General features: G+C 51.7%; 1 protein-coding gene across 2 annotated transcripts; it reads left to right on the top strand.

The window, feature by feature from the left end:
• The first annotated feature begins 143 nt into the window (after window positions 1-143).
• On the top strand, window positions 144-24,490 carry GPR156 (G protein-coupled receptor 156). Of its 2 annotated transcripts, XM_053971120.1 has the most exons (12): window positions 144-255; window positions 7,153-7,267; window positions 8,384-8,528; window positions 8,638-8,782; window positions 11,401-11,537; window positions 13,722-13,857; window positions 14,727-14,837; window positions 15,850-15,975; window positions 16,416-16,511; window positions 19,211-19,447; window positions 21,641-21,799; window positions 22,354-24,490. In XM_053971120.1, the coding sequence occupies exons 4-12, from the start codon at window positions 8,678-8,680 to the stop codon at window positions 23,533-23,535; spliced, it is 2,289 nt and encodes a 762-aa protein (XP_053827095.1). In that variant the 5' UTR covers window positions 144-255; window positions 7,153-7,267; window positions 8,384-8,528; window positions 8,638-8,677; the 3' UTR covers window positions 23,536-24,490. The 2 variants fall into 2 exon arrangements, with proteins under 2 accessions (XP_053827095.1, XP_053827096.1); XM_053971121.1 differs by lacking the exon at window positions 7,153-7,267.

Here is a 24,490-nt window from a genome sequence, read left to right as displayed (position 1 = left end):
CGGGAGCGGGGCCGGCTCCACCGCCCCGGCGGGAGGAGCGCGGCCGCCCGGGCCCCTCCTGCCGCCCGCCTCCCCCGGGCCGGGCCGGGCCGGGCGGAGCCGGGGCGCTGAGGGGCGGCCGCCGGCGCCGAGCTCCGCGCCCTGCAGCGGCTGCGGAGCTGCTCCCGGCCCGGGCGCGCCGCTCCTGCCAGGCTTCCACAGGTATCCGCAGATTTCCCCAGGTTGGCACCCTGGGTACGAGTGCCGTCCCCGCAGGTGGGTCGGGGCTCCGCCGGGCGCGGTGTGGGGAGAGGGGCTGGCAGCCGTGGCTGGGGCTGCGAGCGGGATGGATGAGACGAGGGCGCCCAGGTTACCTCCCGAGTTGCCTTCCTGCCCTGGCTGTTCGCTTTGGTGGTTTTGCTGCCCGTGCCCCTTTGCCCGTCGCCCGCGGGGTGCCGCGGGTGCAGCCGGCCGGACCCCAGTGCGGCGAGGTCGCGGGATGGGCTGGCAGCCCCCGAGCGCTCCCGCCCTGCGGCACGGAGCCGTGCTCTGGGCGCGATTTTGGGGGATGCAGAGCTCCTCGTTCGCCCTTCGCTGGCTTGGCTGTGCCCGGATTGCACCCCTGAGCTCGAAACGGGGCGGGCTCGGGCCGGTGTTTTGTAGCTCTCCAGAAAATACTGTCCCAAAGGTTCCAAGCAGCCCTCGGGAGGCGCCTGTAGGAGCGGGAGCCTACTAGCACCTGGCGATGGGAAAGGGCTGCCTTGCAGGATGCCAAGATGGGAAGCTGCAGCACTAGGTCAATTTGTGCTAACCAAACTGCTATTACCTGGGCGAGCCGTGTGCCTTTCGGAGTTCAAAACGGGGAAGAAAAGTTACAACCAACTCCACAGTGCAGCAACCTGCTGGGTGGAGAGGGAGAGAGAGAGAGAGGGACCCACGTGCCCTGGATTCACAGTGCTGCTAAGGGGTGAGACCCCCGCCAGGAAACACTCCAGGACCCAGCTTGTTTGCTTCTCCTTGGCTGCCAGAGCATGACACAACTCCCAGGGACTTGGTCACCTCTCAGGGAAGGGTGGCTCATGGACCCAGAGCTGGATTTTCTGCTGCCCCACAGGTGCTCTGCATCCTCAGAAGGGCAGGGAGGAGGCCAAGGGAACCAGATCCCGGGTAACCGGGAGCTGCCAGTGTTGAGTTGCAGCTGGCATTTCTAATGCAGCCTTGGCGCAGCTGCCACATCCCCTCACCCACCTGCTGCCGGGGCACTGCACGCTCCGCTCTTAATGTGCTGTCAGCTCTGTCCTGCCACAGTTTACAAGTAGCACTTCCCACACGGGTTTGGTTGTGCCTCCAGTTTTGGAGCTGCCCCTCTCCACCCCTGAGCAAGCCTCACCGCTGTCTGCAGGGAGCCAGGCTGGCAGACCTCGTGGAAACCTTGATGTGGCCCTGCCCCTTGGTGGGGGGCTTGTTTTGCCCAGCAAGGAGACTAGAAGCCTTGAGCAGGGCAGCACTGGGTGCAGTTTGGCAGCCTGTGGTACCCGGGAGGGGAGCCAGAGGAGCTGTGGACATCTCTGGCTTTCAGAGCCTTAAGTCAAATCTGTCTCCTAGGGGAAAATATGCCCTGCTGCTTGGTCATCAGGGGTAAGGTGAAAGAGCTGTAATGCTTTGTTTTCCTGCCTCTTTAAGGACTAAATGTGTCACTTGATTTCCAAAATCCTGCCAGATTTCAAAGAAAAAAAGTAAAATAGAGAAAAAACATGCTGACCTTGTTAGGGCTAGAAGCTGTCCCCATGCTTGTGGCTGTGTGGCTTTGTAGCCTGGCCGTCCTAGCCCTGTTTGTGAAAACACAGGTGTGCTGGTGCTGCGAGGGCTGTGAGGGGATGGTGTCTGATTGCATGAAGGAGCAGCTGCAGCTTTCTGCCAGCTTTGGAAAGGGAGAGCTCTTGAAGGCATATGCTTAATGTGAAATATATCTTTATGGAAATACTCCTTCTGAGGTCTCTTCCTCCTCTGCATTTGATAGCTCGGCAGCAAACAGCTTCAGTGCGGGTGAGCTTCTGCTTTTAATTAAGTCACACACACCTCAACCACAAGGTAGATCTCCTTTGTAAATCAAACTTCTAAATCATCAGGCTTTTTTTACCTCTTATTCATGGTAGCTCTCTAAAGGTGAGTTAAGACAGAAAAAAATCTGCCAGTTAAGACAGAAAAAAATCACAGGCAACACCTTCCTGTAAGGCTGTTTAGCATATTCCCGTTTGCTGGGCTGGTGCTAACATCCCGAAGGCAGAGGGAGCTGATGGAAGGAGGGGATGTTGGAGCCTCCAGCAGTAGTGCTTGGAGCTGAGCTGTGCCTCAGAGCAGCATATTGGGGCACATGCCCAAAGGAGAAGGTAGCAGCAGTTGATGGGAATGGCCTGGGAAAAGGCCTGGGAAATGCCACAAAAAGGTTTCTGAGGCAGGTCATGCATGTGGATGGATGGGAGCAGGTATAAAGGTAACAGAGGCACCAGGAATGGGCACAGCCCTGAGACCTGGTAATGCTGCACCAGTCACAGCACCTTGAATCGGCATCCTGGTGAAAAGTGTGAGTGTCACACAGCTACAGTGGAGCCCTGCAGCCTCCTTGTCCTGTGAGAAGGTGCCAGCCTCTCTGGGACAGGGATGTGGGTGTGATCCATGGCAGGGATCCAGGATTGACCAGCCTGGCAGATGGGTGGGCTCCTGGTTTGCCTGCAGCAACTACCAGAGCAAATTGTGAAGCAAGATGCTTGGGAATATTTGCACACATCCAACATTGCTTCTCTTTGGCTGTGCCTGGCAGTGTGGCAGGCAAGAGCTGTGTTTCTGTGGGCATCAGGCATGGTGGCCACGCAGTTTGGCCCTTTAGCCAGCCCTGGCCACTTCTGCCTCTTCATGGTGAAGGTGCAGTGTGTTTCTGGAGAGGTAGCCCCTGCCATCCCACTTTCAGGCCATCTGCCACATGCCCAGCACTTCGGATGGAGACCTTCCTGACTCAGGGCTTGGGAATGAGCAGGAAGGCTGTCCCATGGAGGCAGAACAACACCTACAGGTGTGGTCTCACACTAATAAATGAAATGATTGGCGAAGTTGTTACAGAGTGAAGAAAACCCAGGATTTTTCCCCAAGTGGTGAAAAGCCTCTGTGTGTCCTTCCTGTCCATGTAGCACAGCTGCTGCTGCCCCGGCTGTGGGCAGAGGCTTGGGCATGGGAGCAGCACTGCTCCTTCTCAGAATGGTGCTTGGGATATGTCCCCTGCCCATTTCTGGGGGAGGCAGCTGTGTCTTCCTTGGCCCCGAGTGATGAGGCTGCTGTCTCGCAGCAGAGATCCCACTGCCTCTCTCACTGGCTGCAGGAAGGTGAGCTTCCCCCTGCGGGCACCGTGGTGTCACTAAAATTTGGCTGGAAGGACTTTTCTGGCTGTTTCCTCTGTCGCGTGGCTCTGTGTGAGGAGGCTGCCAGGCCGCCTGGCCAAGCAGGGATGAGCTCAGCTCGAGGGGCAGTGGGGTCCCGACCTCTGGACTCCCAGCCCCCTTGGGGAGGCAGAAACCTGGAAATTTCTGCTCATTTCATCCACATGCTGCTCAGCAGCTGCTGCAGCTGGACACAAGGGAGGGCTCAGATCTTCAAGTGGCACAAAGTCACTCCCTGGCAGCTCCAAGGATTTGGTTTACCTCCCCATCAGCTCTGGTCATACTGGTCTCATCTGTGGCATGCTCCCTATGCCTCTTGGTATTCCCTCCTAATTTTCCTTCTTCTGAGCATCTCCAATCTATTCTGTCTCTGTTTCTCACGTGCCTGTCATTGTATAGCAATTATGGTTAGAGAGTTAAAAGCCTTATCAGCTCCTTAGTGGGAGAAGTGTGAGTCAGCTTCTTGCAGGACTGTGTGGTAGTTCAAAAAAAGTAATGTGGGTTTTTGGGGTTTTTTTGTGCATAGAGGTTTCTTTAATTCAAAATGTAAACCACAGAACTGGAAAAAGCCAAGTGGGTATTCAACCTGCACTTACAAAGTTAAAAAGTCTAGAGGTAGATCTAAATGTGCCAACCTTGTGCAATCCTCACAAGCTGAGGGAGCTACAGTGGACAGACAAACAGTAAGATCAACATTCAGAAGTTACTGCCTTCATGATATTGGGACATGCTTTCCAAAATGATAGGAAGCTTGAAAATCTCACCTAGCTTCAGGTTCGACACAAAATTTCAGGTTTCAGTCACACAGCGAGCCCCCCATGCATGCAGTGAGAAGCACCTTGTCCTGCATCTCTGTCCTTTTTGTGCAGTGGGTCCTGCAGCTCCTGGTGGTTATCCTCACTGAGCTTGCTGTCTGTCTGTGAGGTATGAAGATATCTGAGGGGCCTGGATATGGCTCTGGAAATCCCAGGGACAAGAGCAGAATGAAGCACGAGCACAGGCAGACCCTGAGAAGAAGGGTGACAACTTTGTAGCTCCCCAGTGTTCCTGGGGATTCAGCCTTTGTAACCCAGGTTTTAGGATGATGTGATGGGTTTCTTGGTTTTCTTTCTTTTTCCTTTTGTGTTTGCAGGGAAAAGCATGAAAATGTAGGTGCCAAATTTTTAAATATAAATTAAAAATAATCTTCAGATATGCTGTGTGTTTTAACTCACAGTTTCTAAGTAGCTTCATAGTGGGGGGTGTTGCAGTAAGTCTGGCTTGTGACTTTTTTTTTTGATCGCCTTGGGGATGGCAATATTGCAGGTTTCTCAGGCCAAACTCGAAGGGATCTTGTTGGACAAGAAGAGCAGAAAGAAAAAGCAGGAGCCTGTCTCGGAAGCACCAGATTTTGAATTGCAAAACCCCATCCCGGGGTGTTCATGTTGCCGGAACAGTTATCCGGCTGATTTCCCACTGTCAGCGTGCAGCCCTGTGTCCTGACAGCTGAGGCTGCTCCACGCCAGCAGAGCTCCATCTCCCACCAGGACAGGCAGTAGCAGCACAGACCCATCATGGGTGAGCCGAGGTCTCCTGCTCCCCTCCTGAGGCAGCAGGAGTGGCTCTGCCCTTTGCCCTTTGCTCCTTCTCTCCAGTTGTTCTTCTCTGCCTCTGGCCACACAGCCACCTTCCCAAAAGTTCTTCTCAGCAGGTGTTTCTCCAGATGTGCTCCTTGCAGAGGTGTGCATGTACCATTTCTCTGTCAGGGTTGGTGTGACCAGGATTGCAGAGCTCATGAAGACTGGCACATTTCTGAATGTGATTGTTCTGTTGTCTGTGATTTGACATCTTTGGTTTTGCACCTTTTGATTTACCAGGCAGCCATGTCACCCTTGGGAAGAAGACTCTCAACACTACATCAAAATGAACCTGTTGGGGTGAAAAGTTCATTCTGCCTGCTCTGGGTCTATACATGCTGCACCAATTTTTCAGCTTCTTTAAAGGCTTTTTTCCTCTGTTTTTTTCCTGAAATAAGTGTTTTGAAAGGGAAGAAGAAAATTTGAGAGAGTCAAGATGTGCATTTAGATGACATCAAATGCATCTATTTTGAGGGCTCTTTATGTGTTAGTCTACAGTTACTCAGCATTGTTAGATATTGGACTCAGTGATTTTTGAGGTGTTTTCCAACTTTAGTGATTCTGTGATTCTGTATATGTCCCTTGAAGTGTTCAACAAACATGTAGATGTCGTGCTTAAGGACATGGTTTAGTGGAGGGGTTGGCAGTGCTGGGTTACTTGTTGGACTTGATGATGTAAGAGCTCTTTTCCAACCTAAAGATTTTATGCTAAGTATTCCTGGGTCTCGACAGATCTAAGGAAACAGGTTTTCCAGGCCTGGAAATCAACCATTGAGGTGACCACAAATTGCTTTTATCCAAATACTGTTTCTAGCGGTCAGTGTTTCCCTTTTATCTGAGAAGATGGTGGTGCTAATATTTTTCATGTGGTCCAGTCACTTGTTTCCTATCGAGTTTTGGCTTTTTGGATCATGTCTGCATGCAAGCTGACGCTCCTCTGTGGCCAAATACTCTCCACCATGTCCCAGACAGCTGGCAGGTGTAAGGCCACAGAGACCAAGGGCAGAACAAGGCAAGCAGAGCTCTCGGGTCCCTTCCAACCCAAGCCATTCTGTGATTCTGCTCTGGAAGTGATCTATCAGAAGTGGTTGGCATTTTAAGTCTTAAAAACACCCACAAAAAAACAAACCCCACAAGTCTCTGTTCTCAACAGTCCCTTTCATTTTAAGGATGTGGGGTTTTACCTGTGTTTTGGTCTGTCCTGACAACCATTGGCCAGCCTCAGCCTGAAGGTCAGTGACCCCCCCAAAGTGCTAGTCCCCTTTGGATCCTCTCCAGGCTACAGAGAAGCATTCCTGCCAGCTCTCACAAGAGGCGGGAGCTGGGCTGGAAATGCCTGTTGCCTTTCAGCAACAACTGCACTGGTGCTTGCTTTGTTGCATACTAATGAACACTAATTAGCCTCAGCTTGTTATCAACTTTGTGTGGGAACTGTTTGCAGAATGCAGGGGTGGGGGCTGGGGAGACCCCAAGGGGCTTCTGCCTTCCAAGGGGTGGCCTCCTGGGTGGATGAGGGCTCAACTGGTGCTCCTTGTGGTAACACCTGAATTTGTGAGCCACAGGAAGGCTGTGCCTGCTGGCCTCATGCCAGCCTTGGTAGTGATCCACCTGCTAGGTGTGTTCCCGCTCTGACATGGCAGAAGGTTACAAGGAGTTATAGGGTTTTTGTCTTAAAACCCACCAGGGGCATGGGGAGGAGCTGAGCCCCTTGGAGGCTGGGCAGTGCTCACCTTCAGGTCTTCTCAGCATCAAAGATTCAGTGCCCCTCTCCTACCCCCATCCCCAACCACTCCACACTGTCCTTTGGTCTCTGAATTGTTCTCCTGGAGCCTGTCTCCTCCTCTCCACTGCACTTCCAGCATTTTAGCAATCCTGGCATTCACTGCAGCAGCTGGATATCTCCTGCAGCCATGGCTCTTGTCCAGTCACTCAGCCTGAGCTATGGAGGGCATGAAAACTCCCAGAGGATTATCCTGCTGCAGAGGGGAAACACCACCACAGATTGCTATGAGCTAGAGAGAAGGAGGCTTGATGGAGCTGGGTGGCTTCAGCACTCTTAAAAAACACATCTTTACACATCATGTGTGTAAAACTTGTCTGGCTGATGTGTGATACTGTGTTTGTAGGACACAGTGAGCTGATCTCACGCTGGGGGAAGTTCTGGCAGGAGCAGGACAGTGCCTGGACCTGCAGTACACAAAGGCTTCTGCCAGCAGGAGAGCTGGGGTTATTGCTTCAGAGGTGGGTCTGCTGATTTTGGACAAATAGCCCACTTAGCTTGATGTGCTTGGGCTAGGACTTCTAGGCAACTACTCTAAAGCTGAAAAATCAGCCTACACTTGAGCTGAGAACAGCACCTGTAGCTTTTCTGTCGTTTGAATCTCAATTATGCCCCCTGATGAACATCAAGTTTCAGACCAGGTCCTGGTGACCATGCTTCTTTTTAATTGACTCTTTCTTTGCTTACATAATGACAAGAGTTTTTCCAAAGAAAGGACTTGGAAGGAGAGGGCATCACAGGTCAGGAGCAGCAACAGGGAAGGTTGGAGCATTGGCCAGTACAGGGGATGCTTAGCCAGGGAGCAGCACCAAGGAGCATGATAGGGATAATTTTTTCCTCGCACCTGTTGTTAGGCACAAATAGGGAGTGAGCTATTGTGCCTCCTTCCCTGCTGCTAAACGAGGGAGACTTGCTTATGGTTGTGCACTGGAAGCTAATTAAACCTGGTGACAATGGTAATTGAGTAAGGATGCTTGAGGATAAGTATGACCTCATGTCTAAAATGGTAATGAGGCCTATTAAAATCCACACCAAAAAGAGAAATGAAAGGGGGAACAGAGGCAAAGGTGGTGCAAAGGGAGCAGGAACAGGCAGGGACAATACCTGCCAGCCAGAGCACCGGGAGGGAGGGAGGGGGAGCATGGAGGTGTCAGGCTTCTAAATCTCCTTAATAAACAGCCAGCTCTTCAGGTAGCCAGGCTGCATCTCGGGCCGAGTCAGCCAAAACGCTGCGTTCAAGCACCTTCCCCTCTGCTCACCCAGGCCTGGATGTAGGTCCTGGTAAGCAATGGCAACACTGGTTGCTGTTCGTTGTTGTCTTCACTGGCTGGTTCTCTGCTGGAAGAAAGGGATGTTCCATGGAACCAGCAGTCACTGCCAGCACAAGGAGGGTTCTTGCAAAATGACCCTGAAATTGCTCCAGTGCAGGAAAATGCATTGGCAAAGGAAAGATGCAGTGAGTTCAGGGTGCCAGGGTGCCATGTTCCTTCTTGGACCAGCACAGCACCTAATTTCAGCTCCCAGCTGGGATATAGGGTCTGGGGCCACTGTGACCCTCCACAAGTGTTGTTTTGCAGGGTGGTGTAGCAGTGCTGTGGATGCCACCGTGCTCCATGGAAGCCTGAGTCCCAAGCTGACTCTCCTTGCTGCAGAGGACACCCAAGGGACACTGTCAGGGGGCACTCCCTGTCCTGGCTCTGGATGTGCATCACATCAATTTGGGTAAGCTCAGCCTCAGGCTGTCCACAGACCCTTCCCTGCTGACAGGGGGGGATGTGGTGTGTGCCAAAGGTTTCTTCTTGATGGAGAAATCCAACACTCATCCTTCCAGCAGGGCAAAGGTACAGCTGGATGACGGCTGAGGATGTGCTATGGAGCCAGGATTCAACTGCTCTGAGCTCTGCGATGGCAGCTCCAGTTTTGTCAGTCAGGAGCAGCAGCAGCGGGCCCTGCAGGAGCTCTGCACTGTGACAGTGGTATGTATGGATGCAGTGGGTTGTATGGGTGCAGGGGAGTGCTCTGGAACATGAGGTTTGCTCTGCAGAAGTAAATTTGGGGGAGGGATGAAGAGGGCATTGCAGCTGCCAAGCAATCCCAGTCCATCTGAAGGCAGCACACTGTCACCTGGTTGATAGACAAGACGTGCCCAGTCTAGGTGACCCCCAGCAATTATCCAGAAGGGAGGAAAGCATCCACGACAGGCAAGTCATGTCAAGTAGTCCTCCCATGTGTCAGCCAGCTGCTCAGGATTGGCCTCCAATGGCCCCATCTCCCCTTGACCTTTCCTGTCCCCTATAACTTCAAAGTGCTTTTCAAATATGAGTAGAGTAGGATTTAATTAGAAGTCATCATCTGTAATAAATGTTACCCCCTCCACCAGTAATGTGGTAGAAATGACACTGGGATGCACTCAATTGCAGCTGGCACCACGCAGGGCTGCTGGATGGAGCAGCGAGGCTTGGCCCACTCGGCTCTCCATCACGTCCTGCACGACCATGGGCCTTTAATTAAAAGACTGTAAGCTGCTTGGCTCCTCTGGCTCTGGCAGCCGGCTTACAATTAATATTCCCCCTGCCAGGACCAGGATTTACTCCACTCAGCAGCCAGCAAAGCGCTCCATCAACTTCAAGTAGCATCAACATCCAGGGAAACAGCAGTCAGGTGGGAGGGTGTGTGGGAGAGAAAAAGTGGAGTTCATAGGGGTGTTTCTGATCCCTGGGTGGTTGCTGGGAGTAAGGTGCAGTAATGCTTTTGAAAGCAGATAGAGGTGAAAAGATTTTGTTGGTGGGTGCATCTGGAAGTGAAGTGCAGAAGCCCCAGACTGCTGAGTTTGCCCTGCTCACCTCAGTGCCAAAAGCCAGCTGTTACCCTTGGGCTCGAGCAGGCAGGACACAGAAATAGAATGGCATTACAGCCGTGTACCAGCCCTGTCTGCTCTAGGCAGGGGGAAGGATGGGCCTGATCTGTACTGAATGATGGGGTTTTTACACAGAGAATCCTGGTGTAAGCAGGGCACTGACCTGGCACTGGACCACCTCCACCATCTGGTGTGGTCTTCATTTCCCAGAGAGGCAAAGGCTCCCCAGGGAATAGCAAGAGGGAAGAGGAGGTGGGAAGCAGTTTTCAGGAGGGAGATGAGTATCCCCCCAGGGATTCCTCCATGCTGCTGCAAAGTGATGCTGAGATATGCATGCAGCTGTATCCCAGCAGCAGCTCTCAGCTGGATGTCTCTCCCAGGCAGGGGTTTGCCTTTCCCAGTTGCCCTGTGACCAGCGTGGCACCAGCATGTGAGCTGCCAGGAGCCTGCAGATCAGCTGTGCTCGTGTGGCAGTGACATGTTTTTGTGTCAAGAATTATGTGGTGGCTTTAATTCTGCAAGCTGTGCGTTGTTCAGAGGAGATGAAGCCTGGCTGGGGAAGAGGGACATGAGGCATTGGCTCTAAACAAATGCCTTTCTTCTGCCTGAAGATTTATTTCTAGCTAGATTGGAAGCAGAAACAGCTCAGACCTTGAAGTAAAAATTGGGACTTTGGGGCAGTGTCAACTGTCAGGAAAAGTAGTCTTCTGCAATAGAAATTGGATGCAGGAGTACCTGAGAAAGAACTCAGCACTAGAGAAGTTAGTGAGGAGGTGTGTGATCCAGCTCAAACCCCATTCTCCTCTCTCCCCCCGTTAAAGGGGATGTGCCAGCACTTTTATTAAAGTGATGCTTTTTTTAAGGGGAAAAAAAAAAAGTTGGTAACTCACACATGCAGATCCTGTTTAAAATGCAGGAGCATTTTAGATCAGCAGCGGAAGTAGGTTTCTTGTTTCACGTGGGATCATTTTATCCATTTTATGTTAATAAGGAGATAGCAGGGAATATTTTAAATGGAGATTTAAACCCATAAGGTGGTTTGTGTGTAAGGAGAGAGGTGCCTCCATCATACCCACTTTGGGAGTGTCCCTCAAAAGCCAGTTCTCAGCTGATGCCTGCCTGGGACCAAGTTAGTTTCCGTCCAGCTGGGAGACGGGTGGATTCAAGCTCAGTGTGTCACTGCCTCTGAAAATCGCTGTCACACTCCCTTTGCTGAGCTCCTGCACAGACTGGCAGCTCTGCTGCTGGCTCCCAGTCATGTCCGCCAGCTGATCAGTTGTCTGCTGTGGGGAGGTGTAAGGGTGGGAACCAAGGAGCATTTAAAGAAGCATGATACCAACTGGGGCATCACAGGGCCTTTCTCCAAAGATTTCTTTCCAGAGGACAGTGGGGAACCAGTGTCCATGTTCCCGTGTCTCAGAGGCAGGGCTGCCTGAGATTTATGAATGACTTGTACAGCTTCATTATGGATTTGGCTAGTTGACCATAGGAAGAGGGCTCTTGGATTGCTGTATACTCCTGAACACTCAGCAAGTGACAGAGCACACGTCCTGTCTGCACACATCTCAGTGGCCCTACCTGCAGGACTTATTCTGGTGCTGGAGTGTCTTCTTACTGGGAGCTGTGGTTTCTGGCTGAGCAGGATAACTGTGGGAGGGATCATCCTGGAGTAGGGACCTTCTTTGCTGAGAGCCCCAGCAATGTTCTCTTCTTCCTTATCCTTTTTGCTTCCTGCAGACATCGTTTGACCACAGTATGAAAAGCTCCCCATCCTTCTCTGCTGGTCTCCTGGGAGTTGTGTGGACATTCCTGACTGGAGGTGTCCTACTAGCACTCTTCTTTTTCATCTTCACTATTCGCTTCAGGAAAAACAGGTAAGGGCATCCCTCTTCTCCTGGGAGGTTTCCCCTGAGCTGGAGTAGCGGAGTCAGGCTCCTTCAGGACCAAGCTCTGAGCTGATGACCAGCTAAGGATCAGGAGGGTGTAAGCCTGAAGGAACAGTACAGGGCAAGCAAGGGTAATGCCAGGGATGTTGCAATTTGTTCCATCACACAGAGTTTTGATCACTGGTGGAGACAGTCCTGTTTGCACTGCTCCTTTCCTCCCCAAGGCAGGGAGCTGTAGACAGGATGAAAGGAAATTCATCAGGGGAGGTTCAGGTTGGGGACCAGCAATAATTTTTTCACCAAAAAGGTGTGTCAAGCATTGGAACAGGCTATCCAGGGAAGTGGTGGAATAACCATCTCTGGAAGTGTTCAAGACTGGATGTAGCACTTCGTGCTGTGGTTTAGTTCATATGGTGGTATTTGATCAAAGGTTGCACTTAATGGTCTTAGAGATCTTTTCTAACCTTAATGATTCTATGACTCTATGGGTGCCCTCTGGCACAGATAGTGCTGCATGGTCTCATTCAGGTGTTACTCAATAAAACCATCAATGGGAGTGGGTAAAAAGAGATCTCCGTTCTGCTCCACATGCTTGAGAGCATTGCTCTGAGCAGCACAGCTCCATAGCAAGGCCATCATACTCCCCACAATGCGCCATGTCCTTCTTGCTGTTGGGCCACACATACTTTAAAGATATTGATAACCCTTTTTGTTCTTGGTGGTTGCTCGTATTGGTGGAGAACATGATCTCCATTACTGAGAGAAGCTGGTGGTGAAGAGTAGACTTTTTTTGGTGTTGTTCAGTCTGCACAGAGGAGATAAAAGTCCTGCTCCTCTGAAGGCAGCATAAATCCAGCAGAAGGCTCGGCAGTTCCTCATAGCTCAACCTGTCTCAGCCAGTGCTGAGCCTTCCTCAGCAATTCTGGATGTCTCTGCTGCCTCTTTGCCACCTTCTCCTCAGCCTCATTGGTCCCTTGGAATTTCAACTGCTTCCTCCTCCAGGGATACATCCCTCTCTCAGGCTTCACCTGGTAAAGCCTTTGCTCTCTATGTGCCATTGTTTCGCACAGAGGTGTACATCTGAGTGCAGCCTGGACTGATGTTGTTTGACATTACTGGTGGCTTTAAGGAATTTAATGCTCCTGACAACCACGGTGCTGTTGGGAGGGTCCTGCCCATAAGGGTTTGTGTTGAGAGCCCCGTGCCTGCTGCGCTGCAGCAGCTGCATGACCTGCATCCCAACTGCATCCTGGTCTGAAGCACTTCATTTACTGAGTGGTGTTGAGTTCAGTGGCCACTCGAATTTATGTTCTCGGAACGTGCTGTAATGAATGTGTGTTATTTATTTGCTCTGCGGTAAATACTGGTCTGCCTCCTGAACCTGGGAGGGCAGAGGAGACCTTTCTCAGCTGCAGCTGAGAGCACGAGCTGGTGAGTATCTTTCTCCAAGGGCTGAGACGTGGTGAGGAAGGCAGGGAGGGAGAGAGACAAGTTGAACCCCAGGCCTTGTGACTGCAAGACAACAAGCCAGGAAAGAGCTCAAGGAGAGAGAAAAGTAATGACTTGGCAGCAGGTCAAAGGGGCAGAGCTATTGGAGGAGATGGCAGGAGGACCAGCTTTCACTCAATAGACTTGCTGGGGAAGGGTGACAGGTCATAAGAGATCAGTGGGTTGATTCTCCCCTCCCTGAATACAGTTACAGGATTATGAGTGATGAGGTGAAATTACAGAGGGGAGACTGTAACCTGAACATTGCTGGCGGCTTCCTGTGCTGAGTGTGGCGATATCTCCTCAGAGGAAGGAGCAGTGGGAAGGGCCTGCTCCTGGAGGCACACGTAGCTCTTTGCACCTAAAGCTTACTGCCTGGGGACAGTCACCCTGGGCTGTGTTGGTGTGGTTTTCCACCTCTGCCCCTCTGCAGCAGAAGTTAGTCATAGGGCTAAATGAATACTTGAAGGATTGTGAAGCACTCCAGCAAGAAAGGGGAGAGGATGGGAACCATGAAGTAATGGCTGAGCTTTTGGAGCAGTGGTGAACAGCACAGGCGGGGGGTGGACAGTGTGTCAGCATTCATTGTGACCGTCATCATCCCTGTAAGGGGACCTCACCCCTGTGCTGCCAGGTCATGATGCTCAGTAACTGTCATCAAATACCCTGCTTTGTTTCCTGGAGGATTGTGAAGATGTCCAGCCCCAATCTCAACATTGTGACCCTGCTGGGCAGTGGCTTGACTTACACAAGTGCTTACCTCTTTGGGATTCAGGAGCAGAGCCTGCCATCTGGAGACTCAATGGAAAAGCTTATTCAGGTGAGCGGGGGTTTTGCTGGGATGGGCACCTTGAGGCATGTACTGGCCTGTTTGTACATGCTCTCTCCCAACCAGTTGTCACCTGTACATGCTCTGTCCCAGCCACAGCCTGTCACCACCACGTTGCTCAGCTGGGCTGTGGCTTTCACATATGCAAAAGGCAGCCAGACACTTTCTGTCTGAACAGCCTTCACTGTTTTGCAAACCACATCTGCACCAAGGAAGGGATTTGAGGCAGGTCCCCGGGGGACAGGTCCTGCAGGCAGGCAGGCTGCTGGGCTTGTAGAGGTGCAGCAGGCAGAGGAGAGCACAAAGGGAGATGGTATCCTCCGCACTGCCTGACACAGCACAGGTGCTGTAAGGCTGTGGGTGAGTTTTTTTGGCTGCAGATCTTCATCAAAACGCTCACCTGTGTGATGAACCCCAATGTCCTGGCCTGAGGCAGCCACCCTGCCAGACTGAGGACTGGGCATGCACCCATGTGGGAGAGTGGGACGGTGCACACCCTGCATCCTGCTCAGCCACTGGGCTGAGGATAATTAACGGAGGTTCCAGCAAGTGATTTATGGGTGCTGGGACTTTCTGTGCCCTTGCTGCTCACAAGCTGCCTGTCTCTCCCTGTCTGCCCTTCCAATGAGAGTCTCTAGGTAGGTAGAGAAAGGCAGCAGGCAGTACTCCTACTCCTACAGAGGAGTACTTGCCTTTCAATTTATTTCACCCTGTGCTCAGCTTCCTAGTATCCGATATCACCCTCCAGAAATCAGAAGAGTGTAGACATGTCCCCAGCCATCCTTACTGCACCCCAGGCTGGGAGGGTGTGTGGTGTCCCTGTGAGCCCCTTTCAGCGCCCTCGCTCTGACCCCTGGCAGGTGAGGCTGTGCCTGCTGTGCGTGGGGACCTCCCTGGTGTTCGGTCCTGTCCTGGGGAAGAGCTGGCGGCTCTACAAGGTGTTCACCCAGCGGGTGCCCGACAAGCGGGTGGTGAGTACCCAGCATCTGAGGCGGGAAGGGGGGAGGACAGACTTTCCATGGAGGGCAAACACCAGCAAGTCCCAAACCAGATGAAAATGGCACATGACAGGGATGGATACCACAATGACAGGTCTGGTTTCACACCTGGCTGGGCATGGGCCCTTCATTTATTCCTGCACAATGAGGCAGGAGCTTTTATACTCTACAGGCAAGTGGTTGCTCTGCCAGGCTGCCTCTTCCCCAGTGGAGTCCCAGCCCCATCACTAGACAATGTTCTCATTTTACATTGGCCACATGCCTTTGTTATGCTACACACCAATGTTTATGTTCAGGTCTGGGCTGATTGTTTTTGTGGAATGAAAATAAACCAGGTGTCCTCAAAAGCATCTGATCTACGGCCATCCCCAGATGGATTTGATTTGCTCTTGAAGGCAGGAAGGGAGTGCTAGGCTCTCCTCTGCAGCACTTAAGGATGAGGATTCAGAAACTGAGAGAGAAATGGAAAATATGTGCACAAAAAAGTGCACTTACAACTTTCAGTGGTCACTTTCCAGCAGTGAAAAAAGTAGATCTCAGATGAAAGATGGGACAAGAGACTTTGCAGGGGAACTGGGTATCAGCAAGGACTCCTGTTTCACACTGGGATCTGTGTTAAACTTGGAAAATGATGATCCTACCAGGTATTTTTCTCTGCCTTTTTTGTCTCTGCTGATGATATGGTCATAAGGGATGATAGTCTTGTTTTGGAAGAACTGTTTTCTGTCATAGCATTTACCTGCTATCCACACCATCATGCAGGGTTTATATCTGGTCTCAAGCCTGATTCGGTTCCCAAGAAGTTGGGAGCTGAAGACAGAGATCTTGTGGCCAACTCAAATGTAGGTGCTGGACACCTGTCTGGGTGAAGTAGTAGGAGAGATGTGTGACTTGAAAGAAACAACAGAAAGGGACCCAAGGGGGATGGAGGTCATTGGTGTCCATTCCTTCCCCACAGTAACTTTTACTTCTTGCATGTTTGCAGATTATCAAAGACCTGCAGTTGCTGGGAATGGTAGCAGCATTGGTGCTGGCAGACACTGTCTTGCTCTTGACCTGGGTGTTCTCTGACCCAGTCCAGTGCTTCCGAAGCCTCAGCGTCTCACTGCGGGTAAAAGGATTAGGAGGAGTGGTGTGGGGTTTTGCTGTGTCCTGCCTGAACTCTGTGGACAGAGTTAGTGGGTGGCCAGGCATTTGGAGGTAGTCTTTGAGAAACAACAGAAAGAAAAATGAGACAGAAAACCTGTGCACTCTGGATTTGGTTTTTGTCTGGTCTCGTACAGAGGTGAGAGTCCACTGCAAAATTTCCAGGTCTATGCAGATCACCTGCATGACACAGGGGGGCTCCAAGGCATCTGCTTTAGAGAAATGTTTAAGCAGCCCTGTTGGCAGCAAAAGGCCAAAATCATCTCGCTTTAAGACTCTGCCCCTGGTAGCACCAGCTGTGACCTCTCCTTTCAGAAATTTACAGAGTAGACCAGCTTAGATGCACCTTCCCATTGGTCTGTGCCGGGCTGCTGCCTTCACTTTTGCCTTTGCCTTGCCTTGTAGGCGACAGAGAAAGGCATGACGTGCTCTGTGAGCCGGGTGCAGTCCTGCGCATCGCTCTATTCCGATCTTTGGCTCATTCTCATTTTAGGGTTTAAGGTATGTAACCTTTTTACTGCTTCTTGCATTGAATCTCATCTCCTCCCTGTCTTTCAGCCTAAACTGTTTCGCAGCATTTGTCATTTTGCTACCCTCCCAAGCTACATGCCCATTGCAGATCCCGGCTACTCCTGTTCATCTCGTAAGCCCTCCTATTTCCAGCCCTTCTCATCTTGGGAAGGGTGAAAACCCTGCTAGCTGCTTTCCCCTTGCTTCACCATCCCCTTTGTGTACACTGTGCACATACAGTCTCTCTAGATCTCTCCCAGAAACCCCCTGAGCTTCATCTCACTTCTTGAAACTCATGTCTTGCTGGTCTTTATGTCACACTCCTCCCCTAAAGACTCCAGTGAATGGCCACTGTCAACGTGGCTCAATCCCTGTGTCCTGTGACTTCAAACCAAGGAGGTGCTGATGACAAGTGCTTGGTCCCCACCTTTACAGGATGCTTATCAGGTTAATTATACCTCTGAGGTACACTTTCACTGGTGAATCTCTGCACATGGCCAGTCTTCTTCCAACAGTGTTAGTTATACTGATGTAACTATGTCAGTATAATTATCACTGTAATTATCTGTGGTCTCATGTGTCTCTGGTATGGCAGAGGTTGGACACATTTCAGAAAGTTGATGTTGGTGAAGCTTGTGAGATCACAGCCTTTTTTTGGGAATGGCTTCATCTCTGCGTGCAGCACAGGCACTTCCTTTATGATTCACTGTAATGTAATACGAACTGACCATCTACCCAGAATCATAGGAAAAAGAGCAGAAAGGGACCTCACAACCCAGCCAAGTCCTTCTACACTTAATTTCCTCTGGTTAGGGAAGGTAGGTATTACCTGGGCTGTCAGTGCTGTGTCTCCACCTCTGATTTTGTCTGCAGTTTGTGTTAGGGTTTAGAGAGGTAATGTCTCTGCCTACAGCCCTTAAAAAATCCTTCTGGAAATAAAACATCCCCATTATCAGTTCCAGGTAATCTTCTTAATGTTGCATTGAAGCTGGCCCTGTTCCTTCCTACTTACTGGGGGTCATGGAGTACTTCCTTGGTGATTTCTCTGGAGTTAGTCTGGATTTACACTAACGTGAGTATAGGCTTTATCTCTGTGTACATAGCACTTAGCATCCACAGCATTAATGTGCTCAGCCCTTTGGGAAGACACTCAGTGTATTATCCTGGTTTTACTGGCACAGAGCAATGAAGAGAAATGACTTGCCAAGTACATGCCTGGAATTAGGAGCAAAGTCCTCTGCTCAAGTTTAAAACAAACAAACAAGCCACTGAGAGTCCTAGTTTAGAAGACGGCAGCACTGTTGTCTGTGTCCCAGATAGACTGTATGAATTTAAATGGGACTTTGGTGCTGTTTTTTTCCTGCTCAGGGATTAGGGGTTGCTTTGCCTTTGGGCTGTTTGGAGGTGCCCCATGGTGGACACAGTTATGATCCAGTGCAGATTCTACAAAGCAGGGTCAGGCATCAGCCCAGTTCCCAGCAAGGCAGGTTTCACTTTTCCAACTCCACCCTGAGACTTTGTGCTGCTTTGAAGTTGGGAGTCTCACCAGAGATTTGGACATGAACCTCCCTTGCTTGTGTCCCTCCAGACCTTAATCCTGGCAGTGGCCAACACAGTCATCAACCAGCCACAGCACAGAGGGGTTCAGAAGGGTCTAAAAAACATCTGCATCTTGTGTCTCAAAGCACTTCTTGATGCCCAAATAACCATTACACTTAATAAAAGGCTGACACTTACTGGGTAGCACAGGAATAATGTAGGTCACATTCCCTGTATTCCAGGTCCTTGCAGGAGCTGGGACTTTGTTAGATGGTATTTACAAATGGTCCTGAAGGCAGACCATGCTCAGCTCTATGGAGGCAGGCAAAAAATATTTGGTGTTTCCTGCTAGTGTTACCTAGGGAAGGAGAGACTACCCTGCTGGGTAGTTTTATCCTGAGCACACTGGCAAAATGCGTGCATGAGACCCTTGAGGAAGAGGGTGGTGAGACAGCCTGCTCTGAAACAACGGCTCTACTCAGAGGGAGGGAGAGCCTTTGTGTACAGAGCACTTCTGTAGTGCCCTTCCCTGCTGCTGTAGTCAGGAAACAGCTAAGGGAAGGGAAAAGAATTGCACCTGGTAGTTTCCTGGATTAATGCTATTTAAAGAGACACCAAGTACATCCTCTTCCCTCCGGTCTAAACCTCCATTTCTCCTTGCCTTCTTCTTTTTTGAATTCCTTCTGGATATCTTTCCTGCTCCTTCAGAGGTATGCTGTTGCTCCTTGATGGCACCCACTGCTTCATCCCTGTAGGGACCCCTGCCTCCTGTCTGTCTGCCTTTGCTTCTCCTGCTCCAGGCTGCCCAACAGGTGGCTTATATAATTTCTCCCAGCCATCCCCTGCTCTGTGGCAACACCTGCTGACCTCTGACTCTTGGCTCTTCACGCCCTTTGTCTGGGACCCCCCATGCCCACCAGTGCCCTCACTCCTGCCCTGTGTCTTCAGCCCCACTCCTGGCCTGCAGCAGCGTGCCAGGCGTTTGCTGCGGCGTCACTGCCACACGCTCCAGGTCTGCATTATAGATCAAAGAGCATTAATGAGGATTGTGCTGAGTATATCTGAGCTCACCGGGCTTGGTGCGACATGGGGGTTGACACCATCAGGCTGTAATTTTCCACACTCTGGAAACCTCTTTTTTCTGTTTCCAGAGTATCCTCCTGCTATACGGCACCTACTTGGCCGGTCTGACCGACAACGTCAGCTCCTCACCAGTGAACCAGTCCTTGACACTCATCGTTGGGGTCAACCTCGTTTTCCTGGCTGCTGGTACCATCTGCTTAGTTCACCGTTTCTTCCGTACTTGGCACAATTTGCTGTTTGGTTTTACCTCTGGAGGCATCTTTGTTTGTACAACCACGATCAACTGCTTCATCTTTGTCCCACAGGTATGCTGCCACCTCTGTCCTGTCACTTGGCTGGGAATGGGCATGTTTTCGGAGTTTAACAACAGCAGCCATGGGCATCACTGCACTCACTTTCCTGCTTTTTTTCCCCAGATGTTTGGACTCACCTGCACAGCTAGTTCTCCAAGCCCCACCCCATGCCACCCTGGTGGTTCTGCTTCCCCAAGCAAGTTCCCTGAGTCTCAAACAATCATAGAATTGTTTGTATTGGAAGGGACCTAAAGATCATCTAGTTCCAACACCCCTGCTGTGGGCAGGGAAGCTTCCACCAGACCAGGCTGCTCAAAGTGCCATTCAGCCTGACCTTAAACATTTCCAGGGATTGGGCTATCCATAACTTCCCTGGGCAAGCCTGATCCAGGGTCTCACCACTATCACAGTGAAGATTTTCTTCCTTATATCTAATATAAACCTACCCTCTTTTCAGTTTAAAAGCATTCTCCTTTGTCCTGTCACTGTGTCCTTGTAAAATGTCCATCTCCAGCTTTCTTGTTTCTTGTCCCCTTTATGTCCTGGAAAGTCTCCAAGGAGTGCAGCACTGCTGCTCAGAAACCCTCCTGCAGGAACGTGCCACAGGTGACAGCCATGCAGACAGCACACGAGGCAAGGCAGCCACGGGCCTTCTCCTGCTCCATGTAGGGAGTGGGATCTGTCCTTTGTGCAGTTGTCCTTTCCTCATACCTCACATGCCCACTCGCACCAGGAGCTTCTGCTGCTGGCAGCAATGGAGCTGGGCGCAGACCATCCAGATGGCCCAGCCACTCTGAGACTTCTTTGCTGCTGGTGGTCCCCAGGGGAGGCTGTCCTCCTCTGCACTTTTGGTTTATATTAGATATAAGGAAGCTGGGCTTTGCCACAAGCGAGGATGAGGAGGAGGAGGCAGAGGTGTTTAAAGGAAGCCTTTTGTGGTGAGGTGAGGTACTTCTGCTTCCTGTGTCCTCCAGGAGCAGCCTGGTGTGCCTGGCCACCACATTAGTGGGAATAATGCTCCCATTGTTAGAGGGAAAGGAAACAGTTATTTACTCAGTTGAATGTTTGGAGGGATGTTTGGGCTCAAGGACATGAGGTGAGAAAGGGAGGAAGAGGTGAAGCTGAGGAAAGCACATCTGTGCAAGGGAGGGCTCAGGGGATCTCAGCAATGTATATAAATATTGATGGGGGTGGAATGGGGAAGGGGGAGCGAGGCTCTTCACAGTGGTATCCACTGACAGGACAGGGGACAATGGACACAAACTGAAAGACAGGAAATTCTATTTAAACATGAGGAAAGGGCTGGAATTTTTTCTGTGAAAGTTGTAAAGCACTGGAGCAGAATGCCCAGAGAAGTTGTGGAGTTTCCATCCTTGGAGATACTCAAGGCCCAGTTGGACACAATCATGAGCAGGCTGCTCCCTCTGACACTGCTTGAGTAGGGCACTTGGGATGATTTCCAGAGGTCCCCTCCTGCCTCAGTTGAGGCAGTGTAACTGCAGAGCCCCCAAGCCCTTAGATGAGCAGCCTTTGGGAGCAAGGATCCAAACCTCCCCTGGTGAGCTCCAGGCCTGCTGGCCATGCTCTGCCAAGCACCAGGTCTCTTGGACTGAGGGTGGAGAAGCTGATGAGCTGTACTTGCATTCTGCCTGTACCATTTTTCTGTGGGAGCCTGGGGCCATTGAACATTTTATTTAACTTGGATCTTTTAATTCATTACCTTGTTTTTCCTAATGGGCTTGCTTTTCTATAGCTCATCTGAGATCGATAAACAGCTGGAGCTGGGCTGCACAAGGCTTCCAGGCAGACACTAGATGAGAAAACAGATACTAAACATTGCTGGTTTTCAGCTTGTCACCAGTGATTCAGGGATAAGGGGGCATGTATGACACTGTCTTTGTCTGTCATGGAGACAGGGAGGGGGCTTTTACAGTGTGCTCAGCAGTCTCAGTGCAGCCAGGCACTGACCCTCTCCTGCATTAAAAGCTGGAGCCAGGAACAGGGTAGGGCTCAGATGGATGGGAGGCTCCAAGTGACACTGCAGCCCCTCGCCCAGCCATCTCTGGCTGGCTGTCTCTGCTCCCCTGTCACACCCTGCCTTTGTCTCCCCCTCTCCGTCCCTTTGTCTCCTTCGCGCTTGAGCTCTGCCTGCCTCCCGCTGTGTCGGCTGGAGCTCTGTGGATAACACCCTCTTCTACTCCCCAGCTCAAGCAGTGGAAAGCCTTTGAAGAAGAAAGCCAAACCATGAGCCACATGGCAAAATATTTCACCAGCCCGAGCAGGAGCTGCCGCTCAGTGTACAGCGAGGAGCAGCTCTACCAGCTCATAGGGGAGAAAAACTCTATGAAGCAGCTGCTCACTGAGGTATGGGGCTCTGTCGGCCCCCCTCCTCCAGCTTCTCCCCTTCCCTTTTGTGGGCTGAAGGCTTTGCAGGGTGGGAAGCCCTTCTTTACACCCCTGTCCACACTGGTGATCCCTCACCAGCCTCTTCCTTCCTGAAGGGAAGAGCTGCTTTGTTTTGTCACACTCCAAAGCACCACAATTTAGGCATAATTTGGAGGGCTTAAAAAATTCTGTAGGGAGGAGCACAAGAGAGCCTGGTTCCCACAGCCTTGTCACACATGGTTAATTTGGAGGGGAGATGCTCTGTCTCAGAAAAGCCCCCAGCCTCCTGCTCCGTCACCTGCACTGCATGGGCAGGAACACTCCAGCCTGAAGAGCTGCCTGCCCAGTGAGCCCCTTCCCACACACATGTCTGGGGGGCTGCAGGGGAGGCTGAGGTCACACATACTGCTGGTGTGGCTCTTGTCATGCAGAGAGGGGTGATTTTTTTTTCTGGCAGTGCCTGCTTCCAAATTGGCAGCGTTTTCCTCCTCTCTGCCCACCCCACACTTGACAGGCTTATTTGTTTGACACAGAAAAACGCCGTGATCGAAAGCCTGCAGGAGCAAGTGAGCAGCGCCAAGGAGAAGCTGATGAAGCTGATGTCTGCGGAGAGCGGCTGCGACCCCCATGTGCTGCCAGCAGCTCCCTGCACCTGGAGCTCAGGGCAGCCTGGGGATGCACCAGGGGACTGCTGCCCCCCAAATCCAGAGAGGGATGAGTGGCAGCCCCACTGTTTGCTAGGCACATCACCTCTTGGTAGCAATGCTCAGGCCCTCCAGAAAAATGCAAATCAGGAGCCTGTTTGCACTCAGATGCTGCTTTTTAATGCAGGGGACAGCACTGAACGTGGCCTGAAAGATGTCCAGGAGTGTGGGACACCTGCAGTGCAGGGGCAGCCTCCAGAGCAGCTGCCAGGCCAAGACAACTCAGCTGGTGTAGCCTGGGAGTCGTCCCCCAAAGTCAGCTATGTAAACAGTGAGAAGCTGTGGGAAATCTTGCAGGATTTAAGCTTGGATGGCAAAAACTACAGCCCAACCTTATCTGCAGGACCCCTACTTGGTAACCGGGGCACCTCAGGCGAGGAGAGAGAAACACGGGTGGGCCAGGAGGGCTACCCAGGCAGCCACACACCCCTCAGCCCCTACCTGGCAAGGCATCAACGGAGGATCCCATTGCCCCCTGCCTCCGCACACTTCCCTGGACACGTATCCCCCCGTGCCAGCTGCAGAGTGAAGGAGGTGGGCAGCTGGGGCCGTGGGGAGTCAGCACATAACTCCCTGGGAACGGGAGGGGACATGGCTGGCAGAAGGCTCCTTCACCGCCCGGCACCATCCCCTGCAGCCATCCCAAGGGAGGCTGGCCTCCAGCCAGAGGGGTGGCTGGGATGGCCCAAGTCCCAGGGTGCTTCATCGTGCATCCCGCAGGAGCAGCGGCGGTGGCAGAGCACCCCGAGGGGCCCTGCTGAGCCCTCCCTGCGTTCGCTGTACTATTACCCAGACTCTGACTCCAGCAGCAGCAGCTCCCAGGAGATGTTTCATGGCTGCCACCGACCCTGCTGCGAGGTTTGCTTCCAGAGCCCACGTGGCTCCCTGGACAGCAGCAGCACGGACACGGACACAGAGCCCAGTGACTGTGAGGATCACCAGACAGAGCACCACGGTGGGGCCCAGCCTGTGGTGAATTTCAAAGACGATCTGAAACCCACTTTTGTGTGACTGGGAGCACCCCTACCCCAAGGCCAAGTGCCCTCCCACCCCCAAAACACTGCATGTATTCTGCAATGCTAAAGCCACACATCCCTCTGGGGAATGTGCCTTGTTCTGGAATTTGGGGATTTGCCCTGTTCTGATTTGCAGTGTCAGCTCCAGGCTGGTCAGCTGTGACTGCAGCCTGAGTTTGGCTGAGAGGGGGTTGGCAGCACTCAGAGAGGTGGCGGTGGCCTTGTCCTGGCTGCTCTGGGCAGCTGCCTGTGTCCCACAGGTAGCCGGCAGTTCTGTCCATCCTGGTGCCAGCAGTGGAGAAACCGGGGCTGGGGGTCTGTGAGAGTCCAAACTTCATCTCCTCAGAGAGCTTCCCCTGTGAGACCTCGATTTGCACTGGCAGGGAGCAGCAATCTGCCTCAGAAACAACCATTGCTTCTTGCACACCTCTCCATATGGACCGACAGAGGACTCCTTCCCCCGAGGCTGCCCAAACAGAGCATCCCACTGGCATCACCCCAGCTGGGGATGGGAGACAGACACCAGAAGCAGTTGCAGGCTGCCACTCACTTGGGGTGTGCTGCTTCCAGGCAAAACAAGGACTTTGGAATGGGGGATGCACAGCAAACTTTTGGGTTTTGGTGGGGTTTTTTTGTAGCATCTGAACGAGAAAATGGAGTCCAAAGGTGATGTCTGTGGAGGTGTCTTTGCATTTTGTGTTCTTCAGGTGCATCGTTGTAGGTGAGACTCAGGTCAGAGCTGAAGGGAAAGACAAGCTAGCCATTGTAAAGGAAGATCTGAAAAGGGGTTTCTTTTTTTACCTTGATTTCTGGGTCTTGTGCCCTTCTGTCTGTCTTTGTATGGATGATATAGTCTGGAATAAGGTTGGTTTAAATTAACATGCTCTGTTTAATTTTTATCTTAGAAACACCAAGAACAGTAAATCCAGTGTGTGTGCCTTTTTGGGATA

Source organism: Vidua macroura, chromosome 2 (genome assembly GCF_024509145.1).
Source record: "Vidua macroura isolate BioBank_ID:100142 chromosome 2, ASM2450914v1, whole genome shotgun sequence".
Classification (NCBI taxonomy): domain Eukaryota; kingdom Metazoa; phylum Chordata; class Aves; order Passeriformes; family Viduidae; genus Vidua; species Vidua macroura.
The sequence above is the reverse complement of the archived record's forward strand: the minus strand, read 5'-3'. Positions and strand labels throughout refer to the sequence as shown.